General features: G+C 53.3%; 8 protein-coding genes across 8 annotated transcripts; 4 read left to right on the top strand and 4 right to left on the bottom strand.

Annotated features, from left to right (window-relative positions):
* Positions 1 to 1865: 1865 nt before the first annotated feature.
* Positions 1866 to 2888, top strand: G647_08928 (uncharacterized protein; the record flags this gene model as incomplete). Its single annotated transcript, XM_008733233.1, has 1 exon — positions 1866 to 2888. One exon carries the CDS (start codon positions 1866 to 1868, stop codon positions 2886 to 2888), a length of 1023 nt encoding a protein of 340 aa, XP_008731455.1.
* A 1124-nt stretch (positions 2889 to 4012) lies between these two features.
* On the bottom strand, positions 4013 to 4526 carry G647_08929 (uncharacterized protein; the record flags this gene model as incomplete). The annotated part of the gene is made up of 2 exons (XM_008733234.1): positions 4013 to 4343; positions 4450 to 4526. The coding sequence occupies 2 exons, from the start codon at positions 4524 to 4526 to the stop codon at positions 4013 to 4015; spliced, it is 408 nt and encodes a 135-aa protein (XP_008731456.1).
* A 375-nt stretch (positions 4527 to 4901) lies between these two features.
* On the top strand, positions 4902 to 6068 carry G647_08930 (uncharacterized protein; the record flags this gene model as incomplete). Its single annotated transcript, XM_008733235.1, has 2 exons — positions 4902 to 5150; positions 5277 to 6068. The coding sequence occupies 2 exons, from the start codon at positions 4902 to 4904 to the stop codon at positions 6066 to 6068; spliced, it is 1041 nt and encodes a 346-aa protein (XP_008731457.1).
* A 1071-nt stretch (positions 6069 to 7139) lies between these two features.
* Positions 7140 to 8948, bottom strand: G647_08931 (uncharacterized protein; the record flags this gene model as incomplete). The annotated part of the gene is made up of 2 exons (XM_008733236.1): positions 7140 to 8453; positions 8526 to 8948. The coding sequence occupies 2 exons, from the start codon at positions 8946 to 8948 to the stop codon at positions 7140 to 7142; spliced, it is 1737 nt and encodes a 578-aa protein (XP_008731458.1).
* A 1800-nt stretch (positions 8949 to 10748) lies between these two features.
* On the top strand, positions 10749 to 11927 carry G647_08932 (uncharacterized protein; the record flags this gene model as incomplete). Its single annotated transcript, XM_008733237.1, has 1 exon — positions 10749 to 11927. The coding sequence occupies one exon, from the start codon at positions 10749 to 10751 to the stop codon at positions 11925 to 11927; it is 1179 nt and encodes a 392-aa protein (XP_008731459.1).
* Positions 11928 to 12453: 526 nt separating this feature from the next.
* On the bottom strand, positions 12454 to 14558 carry G647_08933 (uncharacterized protein; the record flags this gene model as incomplete). The annotated part of the gene is made up of 3 exons (XM_008733238.1): positions 12454 to 12584; positions 12636 to 13151; positions 13199 to 14558. 3 exons carry the CDS (start codon positions 14556 to 14558, stop codon positions 12454 to 12456), a joined length of 2007 nt encoding a protein of 668 aa, XP_008731460.1.
* Positions 14559 to 15483: 925 nt separating this feature from the next.
* Positions 15484 to 16391, bottom strand: G647_08934 (uncharacterized protein; the record flags this gene model as incomplete). Its single annotated transcript, XM_008733239.1, has 2 exons — positions 15484 to 15916; positions 15985 to 16391. 2 exons carry the CDS (start codon positions 16389 to 16391, stop codon positions 15484 to 15486), a joined length of 840 nt encoding a protein of 279 aa, XP_008731461.1.
* A 1133-nt stretch (positions 16392 to 17524) lies between these two features.
* Positions 17525 to 18306, top strand: G647_08935 (uncharacterized protein; the record flags this gene model as incomplete). The annotated part of the gene is made up of 2 exons (XM_008733240.1): positions 17525 to 18160; positions 18217 to 18306. 2 exons carry the CDS (start codon positions 17525 to 17527, stop codon positions 18304 to 18306), a joined length of 726 nt encoding a protein of 241 aa, XP_008731462.1.
* Positions 18307 to 18674: the final 368 nt, after the last annotated feature.

Raw genomic sequence — 18674 nt, forward strand, 5'->3', positions numbered from 1 at the left:
CAGCAACGGTGTACGGGCTGACCTTGCGCACAGGGTACAGGCTATCACGGGACAGCCCATCTCGGCCGCTCAACTACACTGCTGCTTCTGTCATGTGCGCCAGTCCTGTTGCCAGTTTTCTGCTTCAACTCTTCCGCACGTCCCGGGTCCTCCAAGCGTCGAGATGGCAGTCCTGTCGGCCAGTGATTGTGCAAGAACAAATTCGCCTTCCGTACCCAACATGTCAGGGACATCCTATCGCTTCTATACCGTTGTGGACGAAAACGTGGGCTGTAGTGCTCGACGAGGCTGTGTAATCGAGAGGCGGAAGGCTGGGCGTGGAGGCCGCTCCTCTACGCAAAGAGTCCACCCGTAACGATACTACTCCATACCCGGCTGATCCTTCCAGCTGCGAGTTTGCTTGAAAACAAATGGGGCATCTTATGCCACGTTCCTTGCAAGGATTTGGGCCGAAGTTCGCAGCCAATCAAGCTCGTTGGACACTGATAGCAAACAGAGCCCGCTCCTAAGCTGCGTTTGAAGCCGCAACAACACGATGTCGATTTACATCCCGCCCTCTTCAACATTTGCCTTCCAGAGACGTGCGTCACACGTCTTGGAAAGGTGTGGCTCAGAAGGATGCAGAAGCTGTCTTGATTACCCACATGGAACCCATCCAGCCAGGATCCAGAACCAGTCCTATGTGCAGTCATTGCTCCAAAACGGTTTGCAGGTTGGCCTCTAAAGATACATGGGTCTCTGATTGGTTTTCTGCACCGAATTTGTTTCACGGCTGATATGGCAGGCATCCCATAAGATCGTCGACGACTGGTTAGTCGTAGTGTCCGCTGAATCAGGTTCTTGCAATGGACCAAGCATCAGCGTCACACGGCCGGATGCCTGCAGCAGGCCGTTACAAGGGAATCTTACGACCTGGTTTCAAGGACAACTCTGAAAGCGTGACTTTTCGGTGCATGTCCACAGTGAAGCCATTCGGGTCAACGTCGCTCATGATATGACATATCTCGTCAATCTGGTGTGGACCGCCCTTGGGAATATTTGATCTTTTCTCCTATTGGAGTACATCCTGGACGTGCTTCTGTTCGACTGATCCTGGCTTTTTTTCCTTATTTCTCCGCCGATGCTCATTGCTCAGGCGCGATCACTGCACTAGTCGGAGGTTCTGGCACGCTCAAATAGGACCTGGTGCCAGCTTTCAGCCATTGGTCGGCGAAAGGCTCAGCCCTCTCGACGCCGCCGATTTTCATGCCTGAGTACTTTTGTTTGCTGGTTCTCGCTTCGGTTTCAGGCGTATTGTGCATTATGGTGGGCAAAATCTCCCGGATGTTGTGCATGTTTCGGTTGACGGACGAGCTAGATCATGACACGGCCGCTATACTCGGACCTTGAGTTCTTCAGGCGCACCGATCGAGGCGTGCACATGCCGTTGAGCCAGAGTTCTCATGTCCACGATCAGTACGAGGCTGGAAGCCACCTCAGCAGCCGCACTACACCGTCATCAGAGCCCGATAGCAGAGCGTCGAGCGGCTCGAGGAAGCGTGTGCCTGTTGCTGTACGTTCTACATTGGTCATGTCATACACCTTAGATGGCTCACTCACACGGGTGCAGTGCGAACGATGTCGAAAACGGAAAATCAAGTGCAGTGGCAATGAAGGCGATAGTCAAGCTTGTGCTAACTGCAAGAACTCTGGTTTGGAAGTCTCGTGCCGATTTCTTCGAGCAAGTGCCTCCTTGCCGTCACGGACGCACAACTGCTGACTTTGTCAAGGTCCAATCCGTTGAAACCACGCACCTTGGCTTTCCGCGGACCTACGCACCTCGATACTCTCCGTACGGACTTCCTACACACCATCGCCTGAATTACATGTCTATGCCGTCAAGGTGCTCTCCGCCCAGTACTCTGCAGTACCACTCCCTTCCTAGCAGCGTTGAGTACAGTCCATACACTCATCAAGCCACGAGCGTCGACTGGAGGCCACCATTTGTTGGACATATAAATCCGTATTCACCATACCCCGACGACGAAGAGTCGAGCCCTCTGGTTACACAACCGCCATCCTACATGCTTCCTAACACAGATCCTATGGCAACGACCAGCACCTTCTACATGCACGGACATGGAGTCCGACCACATCCTAGTTCACTTTGGCCAGAGCCTCAGCCCTATGTGTCTCAGCCGATTTCGCTGCTGACCGGCATTCCATACACAATGCCCCATGAGAGTTCACAGTCCTTCCAAACAATTGGGACTGCTGGAAGTCTCCCTTCAGACCGTATCTTACCACAACCCATCACGGCACGTAGCTATATACCAACGCCAGCCAGCTCGATTGACATACCTGTTTCCACCCCAGGTCAGCGAACGCACAACCTCTGGCACAATGACACCGGCACGCCTGTTCCCCAGCTGCCGACTCCAGCGGAGGTGAACTCAAGGCAAGAGCAGAACACGGGAAGGGAAAGTATCCCTTACAGATTACAGGACATGACATATGGCCAGACGAACCTGAATGAAGGACTTTCAGGGACTCCTGCATCAACTGGCAACTATCTTGCAATCAATGAGGCTCGGCCTTCTACCACGACAACTCCAAGAGAAGATGCTACCTCTCAGCAGTCGAGCTTATGTCTGGCCGTTCCTGGGAGCCAGAGACCAAACGCGGAAACCTCCGATGTTGCATACAACTACAGTTCATTGGGCAGCCACATTTCACAATTAGGGGGTGCATCTGGCGAGCTCCGCCCAGGTGCGTTGTACTGCCAAACGACGATGCTTACTCGACGGGAGGCTGGGTCTGATGATTGCAGCCCAGACTGCACCAGCTGTCAGACCGAGTCCACGCGAACGTCGTTTACGTCGATGACCAGCACGTCCTCTGGTTGCTAAGCGGAAAATCACACCTTTCCCGGTGTTGGTCGGTCTCATTACCGATTTGTCTGACTTGTCTGACTTGTCTGGGCTGCATCAAAAGCGTTCTGTCATTCTCTCCCTGCATTAACATCGTGTGGCTATACCCAACCCTGACACAACAGCATAACTCTAATCCTGGACATAGCCAATTCTCACGGGCCTCTGAAGGGCACAGGACTGCACCGTTATAAGGGGTTTGGCATGTATTCTCGGGACTCATGATAGTGGAGGTGATATTGTGGCTCTACTTTGCTCCTTTGTCTGGTTATCTTCTGTGTGTTATGAAAAAAGCAGTGGGAGAGCCGCGTTATGGGAGATGACAAAATGAATACGAATCATCGATTGATGTCGTCGGGCCGCATGTCAGGGGGAAAAGTACTCATGTTCCAGTCGGGTCTCGTGTTGGATGTCATTGAATCCGCTGTTTTCAGTGTCAAGCTTCGTCTTGAGCCAGGTAATGAATGTGCCGCTGTGGCGGTGCCGGAAGAGGGCTGTGGGTGACGAAGCCCATCATGTACTGCAACCTCCGTGTCTCACTGAAATCTCGGATGACGAAGCTCAGTCCTCAAGCAGCCGTGGGGATTCCGGTCTTCACATGACTTTGTAACATTAGTGAAATTGAACGAATGGCTTCCGATCATTACACTGGAGAGGCTGGTTGCAACTTGGGAAGGCGTCTTCTTCCGCGAGAAATGAGACTCAAGACCTGTCCTCGACTGAGTGAGCGAATCCGCCAGCCACGTCCGCTTTGATGCAATTTTCATATTGTTGTCATTTTGCAATGCCACAATGCTGGGCAATGGTGTCATTCTACCAAACCATTCGGCGTGTAACCCACGAGGAGGCCGACTTGGAGAGTCTGTTCAGGCTGACAATACTTGACCACCATAGTCGCTTCTTCTTCTTCTTCTTCTTCTATCCGCGCAAAGGTTGTGCCACCTGTGTTCCCTTCTCCTAGCCACACCAGGTGAGTAACCACAGAATAATTGCGCTCTCGCACGTGAGGCGTTTCACCCACAGTCACCAACGCCGCCACTGCCACCGCTCCACGACAATCACTTCCACTACCACTTGCAGTTGCCCCCTCCAGAACGTGCCGCTTACTTGCTCTTCTTGTCCTTCTTCGCGCCTTTCGTCTTGGCAGTGCCTCGGAACTCCTTACTCCTATTCTTCCGCTGCTTCCTCTGCTGTCGACTGGCCTTCTCGACCTTTGTGGCGTGGCCCACTCTGACCAACCGATAGTGCGGCTCGAATTTCTTCATGGCCTCGACGGAATCGTAGATGAGTGCAAACCCGGTGGACTTGCCACCGCCGTACTGGGTGCGCATGCCGAAGACGTTGATCTGGTCCTTGTTGGACTTGTACACTTCGGCGAGTTTGGCGCGGAGGTCGTCTTTGCTGACGTTGGGGCGGTTGGGGTGCAGGACATCGCTGGACAGGGCACTAATGTCAGCTTGAGACTCGATGAGTGGGACAACCGAGAGGTATGAGTATGGTGGCATTGGACTAGGCTTGACTTTGACTTGAGCGCACTTACACGACAAACTGCTTGCGCGAGAGCAGTCTGTTGGTGATGAACTTGCGGGTTCTGATCGTGACCGCTGAGTCGGCCATGATTGCGACGGGGTGGGACAGAGTGATCGCAATCGAGGTTGTCGAAACGGAGGGAAAGGAATTAGGGAATGTCGAGTGTCTTTGTCGCTCGGATCAAACGCAGTTGGATGTCGATATGCAAGATTCGGTCGCTGGCTCGCGCCAAAATTGTGGGCTTGGCACGGTGAAATCTTGGCGTTCGGATGAGCTAGTCCCGATCGGTATGGGCAAAATCAAAAACACTAGCAATTCATTCTTCCTCTCACTCACCCCTCACTCTTCGCGGGATCGATGGATGTTGTGCAGAGCCGAGCAGCCTGCTAGATACCCCCGTTTGGAGTGTTTGATACCTCTCGTGGCATCGACAGCGGAACTCCCACTGGCGGATCCATCAGCATGGATATTGCTCGAGCTGGTGTCGAGCCTGTCGTGGTCAAGTTCTATCGCCAATACATGCAGCAGATCAATGAGCTGAGCTATCCCCCCGGCTCGCTGCTGCTCGCTCCAGACATCCAGACGTGCTTGTACAAGTATTTTTTCGATGTAAGCCAGAACAAGTTTCTGCCTCCACCACGGTATCAGACCAAAGTCCTGCGCCAGATCATCAGGGAGATTGAAAAGACAATCAAAGACCCCGAAGAAGAAGTAGGCCTCCTGCTTTTCTGACTTCCGCGTCCCTCCATTCCTGCCTGTTTGTGTGTTTGTTAAGTTCTGTTGCCTCATTTTCCAATATTGTGTTGGAACAACTGACTTCTAGCCTCTCCCCAACAGCAAGTGTCCGACCAGTTATATGAACACCTAGGCTACCTCTCCGCGATCCCGCTCCAGGACCCGTCAGAAGAGGCTCAACAACTTCGTGTTCACTCCTACTATCCACCGCTTCCGTTCGACCAGCCTGGCGTCCAGCCCGTCCTGATCAAAGAAGCACACAACCTTCTCTCCAAGGGTAACAACGTCGGACTCCGCACCTGGGAAGGATCTCTCCATCTTGCGTGGTACTTGACGGCCCAGCGACCCGAGCTGGTCAAAGGGAAAAACGTGCTCGAGCTTGGCGCGGGGACGGGCCTTTTATCACTTCTTTGCGCCGGACAATTGCACGCTTCATCCGTCCTGGCAACCGATGGCTTGGGCCACGTATGCGAATGCCTAGAAGCCAATATTGAACTCAACGTGCAGAACAATACCCTGCAGAGCGGTCGACCGCCGCAAGTCCTGCAATTGGACTGGACGGACCGTGAAGCCATCGATGGGCTCGTGCAGAATGTCAAAAGCTCAGGCGCGAGCTATGACCTGGTCATAGGGTCGGATATCACCTACCACCCGGACATTCTACGACCGTTGGCTCAAATCCTCAGCACTGTGAAGGACTGTTCTCCCGACGTGGTCATCCTCATCTCGGCAGCCATCCGCAGCGACACGTTCTGGCAATTCACGACGATCTGTCGCGACGAGTTCGGGTTCAGCGTCGTGGAAGAAGACGTCCACATCCCTGACGGACTCCAGTACTCTGGCTTTTTCCACTCAGTCATCACGCCCATCAAAGTCGTCTCTCTCCAGCGGTGATGGTGGTCTTAGTCCTAGTACCCAAACGTCGCCCAAGCCAGTCGGCGCAGCAGGCACGAACTAGCTATCTGATTCAACTCGATTTAGAAGCTTCAGGTGTGAAAGAAGTGAATATCAGAATTCAAGGCTACCAAGCTGGCGATTCTGTCGCGCGTGATTGCTCAGGTCAGTCTAAAGTAGGGTAATCACCTCGGACAGTCTCAGCTACGCGGGTAAATACCAATTTTGCAGATATTCGACCCATTGCACGGCCAGTAAAGCACGCAGTTACTTCGTACTCAAGCAAGTCCATACTGTGGTCTACTGCATCCATTTGACAGATTCGACTCTGCTTGACTCGCCGAGTTACCAGTCCCATGGCGGATGATGTCGAGCATACCAAATCATATCCATACATTGCAGACCCATGGAAACGGCCTTGGGAAAACCTGCACACCCACCCAGACCGTGGGCGCTATGGCGGCAATATCCGAGTCTCATGTCCTCACATACCAAAATACCATCATGGCATGATGGCTTTCAACGTCGATAACACCGGCTTTCGACAGGGCTGCGTTTCATGCGCGGTCACGAACGGAAGACCGTCGCCCTACTTGTCGTCCTCGACGCCGTCTTGCCATATCGTGTGTAAATCCCGGAGTATGTATTGGCATTGTATATTAACTAGTGCTGCGCGTGTGTGTGGTCTGTCTGCACAGTCCCAAAGTATCTACAGTAGGATGCTCGTGAATTGTATTATGTGCGTTTGTATTTGACCCAGTGAGACGATGTAGCGCCCCTGTTCCACGTCCAATGTGAACGTACTTGTCCATCTCCTACGCGGCACCACTGCCGTAGCTGTAGCTGTAGCTGTAGCGGGATGAAGCCAATACCTACTTACCTCCTTATCCACTTGCGTACCTATGTGAAACCGTCTGGCTTTGTCCTTGCAGAGTATGCCTCCGGATGCTGAATCCCTTCTCTTGTGCTGTATGCGTATAGTGAAGCCCCGAAAGCCCGGGCCCACGACGGGCTTGTCAATGTAGTTCCGCCGAGGTGAGGCTATCTTACTTGAGACTCGAGACTCAAAGCTCAAGAAACCTCCCTGACCAACGGCTTGTACTGGCCCAGATCGCCACTGCCGCCATCGTCATCTTCATCCTCATCGTCACTGACATCAAAGTCACTGGGATGCGCCAGACCACCACTCTCGCCAGACTGCAGCTGATCCATCAGAACATTGACGTCCATCTCCGCGGCCGTCATGCCGACGCCGTGCTGATCCGTGCCTCTTTGGCTCCCATCGAGTACAACGCGCCGATGCTCCTCGGGCAACGGCGTCCTCAGGAACATGATCAACAATCCTACGTCGTAGATGATCTTCAGGCTCGCCGCGATTTCAAAGGGAACCCACCATCGCTCCTTTGACGCCACCATCCCCGTGACGATGGGCCCCAGACAAGCGCCGAGAGTGCGCACAAAATTCAGCGTCCCCATGACTTGGGTGCGTTCCCGGGGAAGGAACACCGCCGCCACAAACGCCTCGCGGGGCGCTTGGTCCATGCTTCCGAACACGGCGTCGCCGAGGAGCAGGAAGATCAGCAGACGCCAGCCCGAGACTATCAGCCCGAGCGGGACAAGGGCAAGGAACACGGCGGAGGGGAGGTGCGTGCAGACCATCGCTTTGACCAGCCCGAGCCTGCGTGCTACTGCTGCCGAGAAAAGGTTCGACAACGAGGCGGCCAGCCACACGAGTGACAGGGCGTAACCAATCCGGTGGGTCAGAAACCAGTGGCTCCGCCAAGACATGTACCAGGACATGACTGTCAGGGGGAGCATGCCGGAAGCGAACGCGTTGAGGCCAAAGAGACAGGAGAGGCGCAACAGAATGGGCAGGGACGAGCGGGAGACCTTCCAGGGCGAGGAGAGGGAGGTGCGCAGACGGCCGAAGAAAGAGTCTGACTGTCTTCGTTGAGGCTGAGAATGCGACGATCCAGAACGTATGCTGGTCGTCCGGGTGATATTGGGCTGTTTTGCGGTTGACGAGCGCCGAGGCGTGCCGTCGAGCAGAGGTCTTGTTTGTTCTGATGGAGAAGCCACTTCTTCGTCTACCTCGGTCATCGACGCCGTTGTTGCGGCCCAGGAGTATTGTCCTGCGGCCCTTGCTTCGATATTCTTGCTCAGGAGGAGAGTGACGAGGAATTTGATTAGGCCAATTATTGCATACATGCCGAAGACTGGAGGATATGTTTCTTTCCAGTCAATTTTCAGGTATGTCCGTTGTGCATAGGTAATCCACCCCGTCACGAACAGGCCAAATGCCATGGCGAGGGTAGAAGAGACGGCGAACCAGGCGAATATATCCGTGCGAGCTTCCAAGGGGGCGAGTTGTGCAAGAATACCTTCCTGTTGAGGCACCAGTCAGTCCAGGCAAGGCTGTGCCTGAGGGATGGGGGTAAGGGGAACATTTGAACATACCTCCACAGCGCGGAATGGTCCAACTTCGTGTGCTCCAGGGGATATGACCCCGAAGACCGCAGCGAGCAGGAGCACATAGTAATTCTTGCTGAACGCAAACACTGTGCCGGAAAGTGTCATAAGCAGCGACCCGATCAGCAAAATCCGTCGTCTTCCAACTTTATCCGCTAGGATTGTCAAACTATAGCTGATTGCGGCATCGCCCAGTAGAGTCAAGGTCATGAATGTCCCCGTCTGCTTCCAACTAACACCAGCCTGCGTATACAGGAAGATTGCCAGGACGAGGGCGGCACCGCCATAGGCAAACATGCGGAGGAATCGAGTCACCAAGATAAGGTAGATGTCTCTGTTGCCATATTCGCGCATAGATTGAAGGCCCGTCTCGCGGTTGAGCCAATGGAAGAAAGCGGAAATGGATGCCATGGTGAAAACCAGATGTCGCCGATAACGAATATCGCAAGGCTGATCTGGGCAGCAGTGTGCGGAGCGCTGCTCACGCAGATGGAATAAAACGGCTGTCGAAGTGAAAAGAGCAGGAACAACAGAAAAGACAGAATCGAAGCAGCAGCACGGCCGTCAGGACCGCATGGTGAGGTCAAGGGACATCGCCGGACATCTTCCAGAATATATCGCGCGGGCTTGCAACTTGAAGCTGCAACCAACCGATCACTTACTCTGCCTGGCATTGTTAGATAGGCAGAAGTTCCCCGCATCTCGAGCAGGAATTGCGACGATTGGAGTCGATGTGCGGGATGGCAAGGAGATGCATATGCGTGAAGGGGCCTTACTCACGATAGCCGGCACCGTGGTTCGTCGCCGTCAAGGATGGTGTAGGAGCGAAACGGGCGTGTTCAACGAACGACATGCATGCTGATCGTCATTGACACCAGAGAGCCTGGGGCCTGAGAGGTCGACCTGTTGCTCTAGCTTGAAGCTCGAAGGAAGTAACTGCCGCCATCGCGAATCCACCAATTGAAGAGGGTGGTTGGTGCTTGTCGAGCTTGGCTACAACGAGAGAAGAGCTGCCGTTTATCCTTGTCCGGAGTCATGATGATAGTGGTCACATCAGTCCGTATAGTTTGCCGTAGTCCCTGCGTGTATGCTTCACCGTAAGTCAGCTCCCCACGTGTCTGTTGGTTCATTCGAAATTGTTATCTTTGTTTGTGGGCGACTCGTGTCTCCTTCGGACACAAGCCTTTCGAATAGGCTTCTGCCCTAATTATGGTTCTCTGGGCTATGCGATGCCAATGCACGGAACGTCAGGTCGACTACTAAGACTATGTCAAGCAGGTAACGGTTGTTGACCTGGGGATAACAAAAGTTTTTAGGGCGCGATCTCACAATGGACACAGCCACTGCCGCAGCTGGAGCGCGAGGACGCAGTCGCTCATGTCTGCAGTGCGAGGGATTTTCTCGAGATTGTCGGATTCTGATTCATACGGGAGTCTTCCCGGGTAGAAGAACTTGCAAAGCGTCATCGAGCCGCGGACTGCGAGTCCTGCCGTGCCATGGGCGAGATATCCTTCCTTGTGATCTCGAAGTCTCGATTTGTTCACCCTGCATCCTCTTCACCATGTGGCGAGAGATGTGGCAGCTGATCTGGGTCTTGACTCTTTGGCTGACTGATCTGAAAGATGCTTGGTGGCATACGCCGCCTTTTTTTTCCAGGCCTTGACTCAGAGACTTGGTTTCTGCAAAGCTGAACTGCTTTGGCTTCTTCACGGACCTGTATAGCTGTCACTCCGCCAGAGACGAACTGAGGAGCGGACCATGCCTCTTGTACTAATACCGCTGCGAAGCCTACCAGGCAGACCCGAGCTGTACAACCGTACCATGTGCCAGCCGGGTGCTTATGCTCAAAGCTAATGCTCAAGGATGGCTTCAAAAAATGCCATGAGAAGACGTTCTCTTGGAGACCGCAAGCTGCGAAGACCCAACCCACATGTGACCGGTGAAAACATAGATTGTCGACCTTGTATTTTGGTAGCATGTGTAGGTTTGACATTCCCGATTCCAATACGTCATGACTTCGGATCGTGGTGATTCGGTCCCTGGCTAGCGACAAAGTGAGTGATGTTACTCAGGTATGTAACGCATCAGTGTCCAGGGCGTGTCTCTCTGGAGGCGGTAGTTTCTTTCATTTACTATACTATCTCTCCACTTTAATCCTAGAACAAACCCTCCGCGCACAGATCAGGCCAGAACGCTGCCCGATTATACGGCATGCCCGCGAAAAAGCCATCGAAAGCAGAAGCAAGAAAAGGCGGCTCCAAAGTACCGTCTCGCAAGAAGAAAGCAGTCCAAATCCCATCGGGAGACGGTCAGCATACCAAAGAAGTGACTGAGGAAGAGACTACCGGAGAAGACGACAATGAGACTCATACAGAGCCGAGTCGTGGCCCCAAACCGGGCTCCAAGCATCCACAAGCAGACGCCGAAACCGAACCTGGGCAAAACTCCAACTTCAGAGACAAGGCTGCAGCTCGCGGAGGTCATAAGCGCAAAGAGCCGCCAGATGCGGCTGCGGAATCGAGGCCCGATGCAAAGGCACCACGACAGGGTTCTCGATCGTCGGCAAGACACAAGGACAATCGTGCTTCGCCCAAACAGCTTCTAAATTTCCTTCTGTCAGCTGCCGCGCTGCCGTACTGCTTCCCGGAAGATGAGTTGGCGGATGCGAAGAAATCTACAACGTATAAGTCGTACTCCTTGACCTCACCAACAACTCTGACGCCTTTTGAACACCTACTCTGCTCACACATGCTCTCCAAACCCCTCTCTCACAAGCTGGGCATGAGAAGTATCCGCACGCTGCTCAATGAGCCATTCAGCTTGAATAGCGCCGAGGCGATCACTTCCGCAGGGAGGGAACGCGTCTGGGAAGCACTGGAGGCGGCAAGGACCCAGCATCGGCAGAAGACGGCAACCTACATCTTCGCCACGGCACAGTCGTACAGTGACTCCGAGACCATGTCCCAGCTAGCGGATGCGGCGAACAGGAAGGGACCTCATGCTGTGATTGAGCATATTAAGAGCACCGTAGCAGGGCTGGGCGTGACAGGAGCCGGTATATTCTGCCGGAGAATACAGTGCGTGGACGGGTGGGGTGATGCTCTGTGGCCATACGCGGATGGGAAGTCCATCGACGCCTTGAATGACATAGGTATCCCTGTCGAGCACGCTGACGACCTGCAAACCGCGATTGACCGGGAGGTGGATTGGGATACCGTCGGGGATATAGGCGTCCAAGAGCGGGGCCGGAGTAAGTCGGAGCGTGCTGGCGAGGAACAAACGCGGGTGCGAGCGGCATTAGTTATCGCTCTAGAGAGAGCTGTGGGTTGCGTGCTAGAAGGGAACGTCCAAGAACTGAGGCAGGCAGCTGCAAATGCCGAGGAAAGATGAATACTTGGCCCTCCACAGACTGCTTCTCGACCCAAAGTGAAGCTCAATCGACAACGAGATCATCAGTCTGAAAATTTGGTGAACTAGAGAGAAATTCCATGGTGTGAAAACACGCACGGCGGAGGCACGTAAAGTGGGAATCACAGCCTCATCTGCCTTTTCACCATCAGTGACTTCAGAATAGAATAATGGATCCTCGAACTTTGATGAGATTCCTGTCGAAGTGATCGAGGGACATTATCCCTCTCTACAAGCCACACAAAGTCAGGAGCATTATACTTGCACCTCTCAGCAATTCGACTCGGCTGTTCGGATGTGAAAGGCCCGAATACACAGAGCGGAAAACTCCCAACACCATTGCCATGAGGTATGTTCATGCCAACTCTGTACTCCTCAATACCATGATCCACGATGCGTCTGCCCAGTTCTCCCTGCCACCAGGCTAGAATATCCAGTCGAGCCTCACAACCCAGGTACCTCCACCACGAGTCTACGCACGAGAAACGCCACCTTTGTGAAGTGATGGTCAAGACGAAAACGTTGCTTGCAGATTGACGAAAGCAGCAGGGCCGCCCTCCTCGCTGAGCACATCAATCAGCGCCTCGGTCTGCTTCCATGCCGTCTCCAGCGCAGCAGAAGGCGACCGCCCCAGAGAGACTGCAACCAATTAGCGAAACGGCCAATATCGAGATTGGGAGGAAGCCAGACCTAAAATAGCCGAGTTCAGCTCTTCGGCAACTGCTGTCCTTCCAGATGCGTCCAAGAGATGCCCGTGCACACTGCCTTTGGGGTCGTTGTAGGCTACCAGGCTAAATATGTCCTGAAGAGCCTTTGCATGCTCGCCGTCCTCATGTTGAAATTCTCTATGCAGTTCCTGGCCATATAACATGACTTCCTGAAGCAGCTGGTCATGCTGTAAGCCACTATGGTCGGCGGGCAACTTGCCGACTCCATTAGTATGATTGTCAGGATCGAGTTCCATGTCGTGAGCAAGATCGTCGTCCACACTGTGAGGCTTGTCGACACCATTACTGGGTCTACGGTCATTTCGTGCCGGCGGCTTGCGCGTGTTGAGGTCAGTTGTCTTGCTGATAAGCTCGATCCATTTCCGACATTTCAGCCGGAACACTATGTCCGGATTTTCCGCCAGGACAGTGGGAAAATGTGCATGTGTGATTTCGAGAGCTTGATCGATATCTCCGGAGAGAATGGCACGCCGTATCCCTGTATGATTAGCGTGACATTCTGCAGAAAGAGGCCAGTCAACTTACTTTGGCGGTGGACAGCGTCGGTGTCATCTTGGCCTGCAACGGTAGGTGTGTTTGCTGGCAGCACATTGCTTAAGGACTGTTTTTCTCTTCGCGTTTCCTCCGCGAATGCTTTGGCGGTTTCAACGTAACCATCATGACCCAAAAACTGCGCCACTAATTCCTGGATGAGACTGTTTTCGTCTCGTTGACGCTGTAATGACGTGATTCTCGCCTTCGAGATATCTCGTGAAACGTTAACCTGTTCGGACAGCATCTTGTCGTTGATGAGGAAAGAAAAAGGCCGCTGCCCAAAGTTCCCGGTCACGAGAGCGCCAGAGTGTTTCTTCATGCCGATTGTCGGGTAAAGCTTCATGTCTTTCTTGAGTTCTTTGAAGCAGATGCCGAGATCCTGACCATTCTTGGTGAAGAATGCCTGCCAGGTGTTGAAGTTGATACCACAGCCGATAATGTCTCCGGCTCCGAAAGTCGGGCCATAACTTCGACCCGAATGCTCACCAAAAAACATCTTCCCGTCGTCGCCGTGGTAGCCCCATGAGTGCGTCTCCCAGCCAGGTAACCGCTCCAGCGAGGCCTCGCCTGTAGAAAACCCGACCGCGATAGCTGTGTCCTTACTCTTCTGCTCGATTTTCACCTCGAAGTAGTACATTCCGCATGCGGGGGGGATGGCGTGATTTGTCCTGACCGACGCCGCTTCGATTTCCGCTTTACTCGCCGATCCACTGTATCTTAAATCTTGTCCGTCATTCATTATGTCAAGTCCCGGGTACTTGTCCTGCTCACTCCATCTGGATGGCAAAGGTGGCAAAACCTCCTCTTCTTTTGGAGGGTTGCTTTCGATGATGTCGTATGTCATGCCACGATGCGAAGGCGCTAGTCTCGTGTTGCCGGGGCTGGTAGAGAAGGAGCCCAGCGTAGGAGCGCCTGACGGCTGCTCACGGTCTCGCTTTAGCTTCGCCTTGTATGCAGCCTCCAATTTCGCCATGTATCTAGAATGTCTGAGGTAGGAGGGGACGAAGAACGGATTTGGAGGCATCGTGCCTGTTCCCAGAGACGGGATATTGGCAAATTTCCTCGAATAGGACGGCAGTGGTGTGGGCTTTCGCCAGTCTCTGGCTGCAAGGGAGTCTTGATCGTGTTCTGAATATCGTCTCTGGTATTGATGTTCTGCTTGATATTCAGGCGGATACGTGCCACCCGGAGTGGTCGCCGCGAGATGGGAGAACGCACCAGACCTGGTAGGATGGTGAATGTTCTGTGACGTTGCGCCTGAAGCCACTGAAGCATACGACAATCGTCGAGGCGCGTTGCCACCAAACGCACTCGGCCGGCTGCTACTGCTTGATCCAGTCCCATCCGTCATGCTGGTCGAGGAGGGAATCGCACAGGAAGGTACAAGGATTGGTGATCGGGGTCACGAGGGATGTGGTCGAATCGGTGGCTTTGGGTGATGTCGGTGCTGGCTGGGAAAGTCAGGTTGACGTGCTGAATTCCGCTTTACGACATGTTTGCTGCCCGCCGGTGGCTAAGGAATGGCGGGTCTAGGGACTGAAGCTGCTCTTCCTTGGTTGGGACGGATGGGAGAGCATGCTTGGTGTCATTATCGTGCTGATACCGGGTTATGCTAGGTCACTGAGGGCAATGCAGATCTTATTGGGCGGGCTTTTGGGGGTGGCAGGTGGTCGTGGCAGCCCTTAGTTAAGCGGCTGCGGGGACCGGAAGGAGTTGTCCATCCAATTCCGAGGCCAGCACTGTCCAAAGCTCCATGGACGGTTACTTCCTTGAATGTACAACCACGCCACAGTATTGCACCATTTAGTAGCGGCGGAGAGGTGTCCATTTGGTCGAGGACACCGGACTTGCATTTACGCTCTATTGTTACAACATAGTCCGGGCGATAGTACCTGGGCATTGCAATCTCAAGAACCCAATTCCCTTTTGACCATATGCCCAAGGGAGCTTGTCACCCCAACGCATGATGTAGATAGTACAAAGTCGCCGATGCCGGTATCGTGATCCCTATGCCATGCCCACGAACCGCCAGAAGGTAAAGATGATCCCACAACGCCTTGCTGTATGATTAAATACACTATGTCTGGGTTTTACCCGGAATGTGTCGAGCGTGTCTGGCATAGTATGTTTCGTACAGTCCCGAAGTATTTGGAACTTTTGTCGAGATAGAGAAAAATCGAGGTCTTCCTCCGCATTTTGTGGGTGTTTATCGTGACGGAGTTTGTGACGATACGCGGCTTTCGCATCACCGTGTACTGGTGATGGTAATGATCATGTCAGCCCTGGGCGGTAATGACAGTGCTCGGGGGTGGCATCGGTGCCGGTGAACTTGCTGGAGGCGTGGACATGATCGTCGTATCTGGTCTGTCACCGGCGTTGCTGTCCAGAGCGACGTCGCTTCCATTGGGTTTGGCCTCACTGCTGCTTTGCTGTGACACATCCTTCGCATCACTTGACTCTTCGCCGTCGAGGGACGAGTTTGGTTTCTCTCCGCCTCTCCATGAAGGTATTTCCCATACCACACCAGTGAAACTTTTCAGTGTGAACGCCTTCTTTTTCCACTTCCGACAGGGGGCACCGGATCGGTCGAGAGCACGCAGGCCAGCGTTGATAGCGCCCTGGTTGGCTTTCGGGCCCAACTTGTGCGAAGCCCCAATGCCACCGGTGTTCGTTGGCTTGTTGGCGTTGTGGTCTATGGTGCCATCTTCTCTGTAGACACTTAGTATCATAGAATTCAGCATGTTAGAGAGACCAGTGATCTCCAATCAGATACTTACAGTCGTGGCTTCTTCTTGGGGCCTGGCTTGCCCCTTGGTTTCGGTGTGCCATTTGTCTCGGTCATCTGTCCCAGACTTCTTTTGGTTCCTGCAAGTGAGCCTCCTTTACGTTTCTTGGAGCCGTCGCCGTTGGCGCTTTCGGCTACTTCTATTCCAACAGGCGCTGGCGTTGATGCGGACTCGGAAGCGTTGTCGTTGACCTCTGGGACCTTCAGAGTAGATTGGTCGTCGGGTGCAGCAGGTGATGAGGCTACAGAGGGTGATGACTGATCTTCTGACTTGACCGGAGGCTCTTGGAAACGGCGTAGGAGTTTCGCTGATAGCTTGAGGACAATTATCTTGGTCTGCTTTTTATTCTTCTCAGTTCGAGCCGAGGACGAGGGCGAACGTGTGCTTGAAGACGACATGGTCATGTATTGATTACGGTGTCGTTGAAAGAGGACAGTGGGCTTTTGCTGGTGGTTAGCGTGGGAGCGTGTTGTGCAGTTGGGCGTTCAGCTGACTGCGGTTCGTGTGGTGGCAGTTGCTGGGCGGTTGGAATTATTTGCGTGTTCCGTGCATCGCTGTCAGGAGAGGTTGTGGTGGGCGGTGAGTTTTATGATTGTAAGCTATTCAAGTCTGTGGCATCGGCAAAGGTGAGATTCTTGTGGGCTGGTGACAAATGTTCATTTGGTGGGAGCAGAGTGGTGAGAGTGTGAGGCGATGATGAGTAGTGGAAAATTGAAGGAGAGGTGGGCATGATTGCTGAAGGGGATGAGACAAAGACGGTGCTGGAGCTGGACCTGGCGTGTGATTGTGTGGCCGGATCATTCTGGATGGCATGGCTTGGATTTTTGCGTGGTTATGCTTTGGGTTGGCTCAGATCAGATCGCAGGTGCAGGAAGTGAAATCGGGCTGATGGGTCACCGTTGCGAGGCGCGTGTGACGGAGAACGGAAGGGAGGCAGAAGCGATGACCAGGCAAGGTTGCTGCTCTCTTGTCGAAGAGGCAGACGAGAGAGACTGGAGGAGGGCAGACAGGGTTCGTTGAGTCGGAACGAACTAAGCTAGCTCAATACATTCCGCGTGACTGGAATATTTTGAAAAGACAGAAACAAATACAGACTCTCTATGCTCCGGCTGCGTAACATGAGAGTAAATATATATCGATATTCAATGAACAGGGGCCACTAGTCAGGCCCCGGGTACGGAAGCTAAGCTCAATTTTTCATAGTGTTTCTTCTAGTGCCCACCTGTCAGTCATCTTGCCTGCTCTCATGATTCTTGCTTGCCAGTCACTTCCCGCTCACTTGTCAAACTCTCGTAAAAACTGAAGAAATCCTTGACGCATCTCTCGGGGGCTCCTGCTAGGGGTCATTGATCCAACCAATTTACTCCCACGCCGTCACCAAACCACACCCGCGTAGCTGGCATTCAAACCATCCATCACCGTCTTCCTTCTCCGCGCGTTTCCGCAAAAGTAATGCAGTCAACAAAATTGGCAATAGGAAGCTGATAACGCAACAGCATTGACTCAGCGGGCTCTTCTCCACCTCAAGGATATGCATCCAGCCAAGAGAAGGAAGCTGGATCAGCCTCAGCCATTCCAAAACAAACCTTTCCGCTCACCGCTTCGTACAGTATCCAAAGTCCAGGGACAACCAGCAAGGGGACAACCGCAAAACCTAGGCACACCCGTTGGTGTCACACCTCAGCTCACGCCATTGGTAAACAGTGCAGACGGGCTGAATTCTCCTCAAAAATCTCATCAGACGACTGCCAATCTTCATGTAGGGTCCGCCCGTGGTAAACCTGCAGACCTCCAGAAACAATACACTGCATTAACCATTCGACTCATTCAGCTGCGACAGTCTCTTGAGAACGCAGATCAAGCTATTCAGATCGAGGAGTCTGGTCAGGGTGCCGAATTGAAGAGGTTAATCACCAAATGGCGAACGGTCGCTCAGGAGGCTGCGGACGAGCTTTTCGCCGATGCAAAGGAGAGGATCGATGGAATGGGTGGTGTGGCTGCCTGGCGGCGGCGGGCCGAGCAAGAGTCACGACGATGGAATCGCGACGAGAAGGGGCTTCTGCCACAGAAACATGAGCAAGTGGCAAACAACGTCGCGTCCCTGGAGGACTGCCTGGCGACTGATGAGAACAAGCCGTCCCAACCTGAGGAGGAGGACGACGAAAATGTAAGTCAAGGTCAGGTTGCTCCTCTCCTGAGCGCACTAATTTTGCATTCCCGCAGTCATTCACAATGGAGACGATGCTACAACAGATGAACATTGATTTGCAAGCAATCGGCTTTGATAAGCAACTCGAGAAGTGGATCGAGTGAGAGTATCTTGTGCGCCTACCTCTCTGCTTTGAAGGCCATTCCACATCACGCAATGTTACTTGCTCGGCACAGCAGATGTGCTACCGAAAGGGGCTCTGACAACACTGCCTGTCCTCATATGGCAACAACGTCTTGCCGAATCCAGTTGTCTTCCAATGGGGATTCGTCCCAAGGCTGACAAAGCGTATTCCCCTGCTATTGGCTTCCTTGGCTTTCATGCCCTCGGACAAATATTGCATGCGAGAATTCAGACTTGCATAGTCGCGCTGCTGTCGGGCCATCCCAGAATCCTCAAAGCCAAACAATGACAAAATATGAAACCTGTAGGTATTCCGCGCTGATAAATATTGCAGAGAACCCTAGGTCAG

Source organism: Cladophialophora carrionii, assembly GCF_000365165.1.
Source record: "Cladophialophora carrionii CBS 160.54 unplaced genomic scaffold supercont1.8, whole genome shotgun sequence".
Classification (NCBI taxonomy): Eukaryota; Fungi; Ascomycota; class Eurotiomycetes; order Chaetothyriales; family Herpotrichiellaceae; genus Cladophialophora; species Cladophialophora carrionii.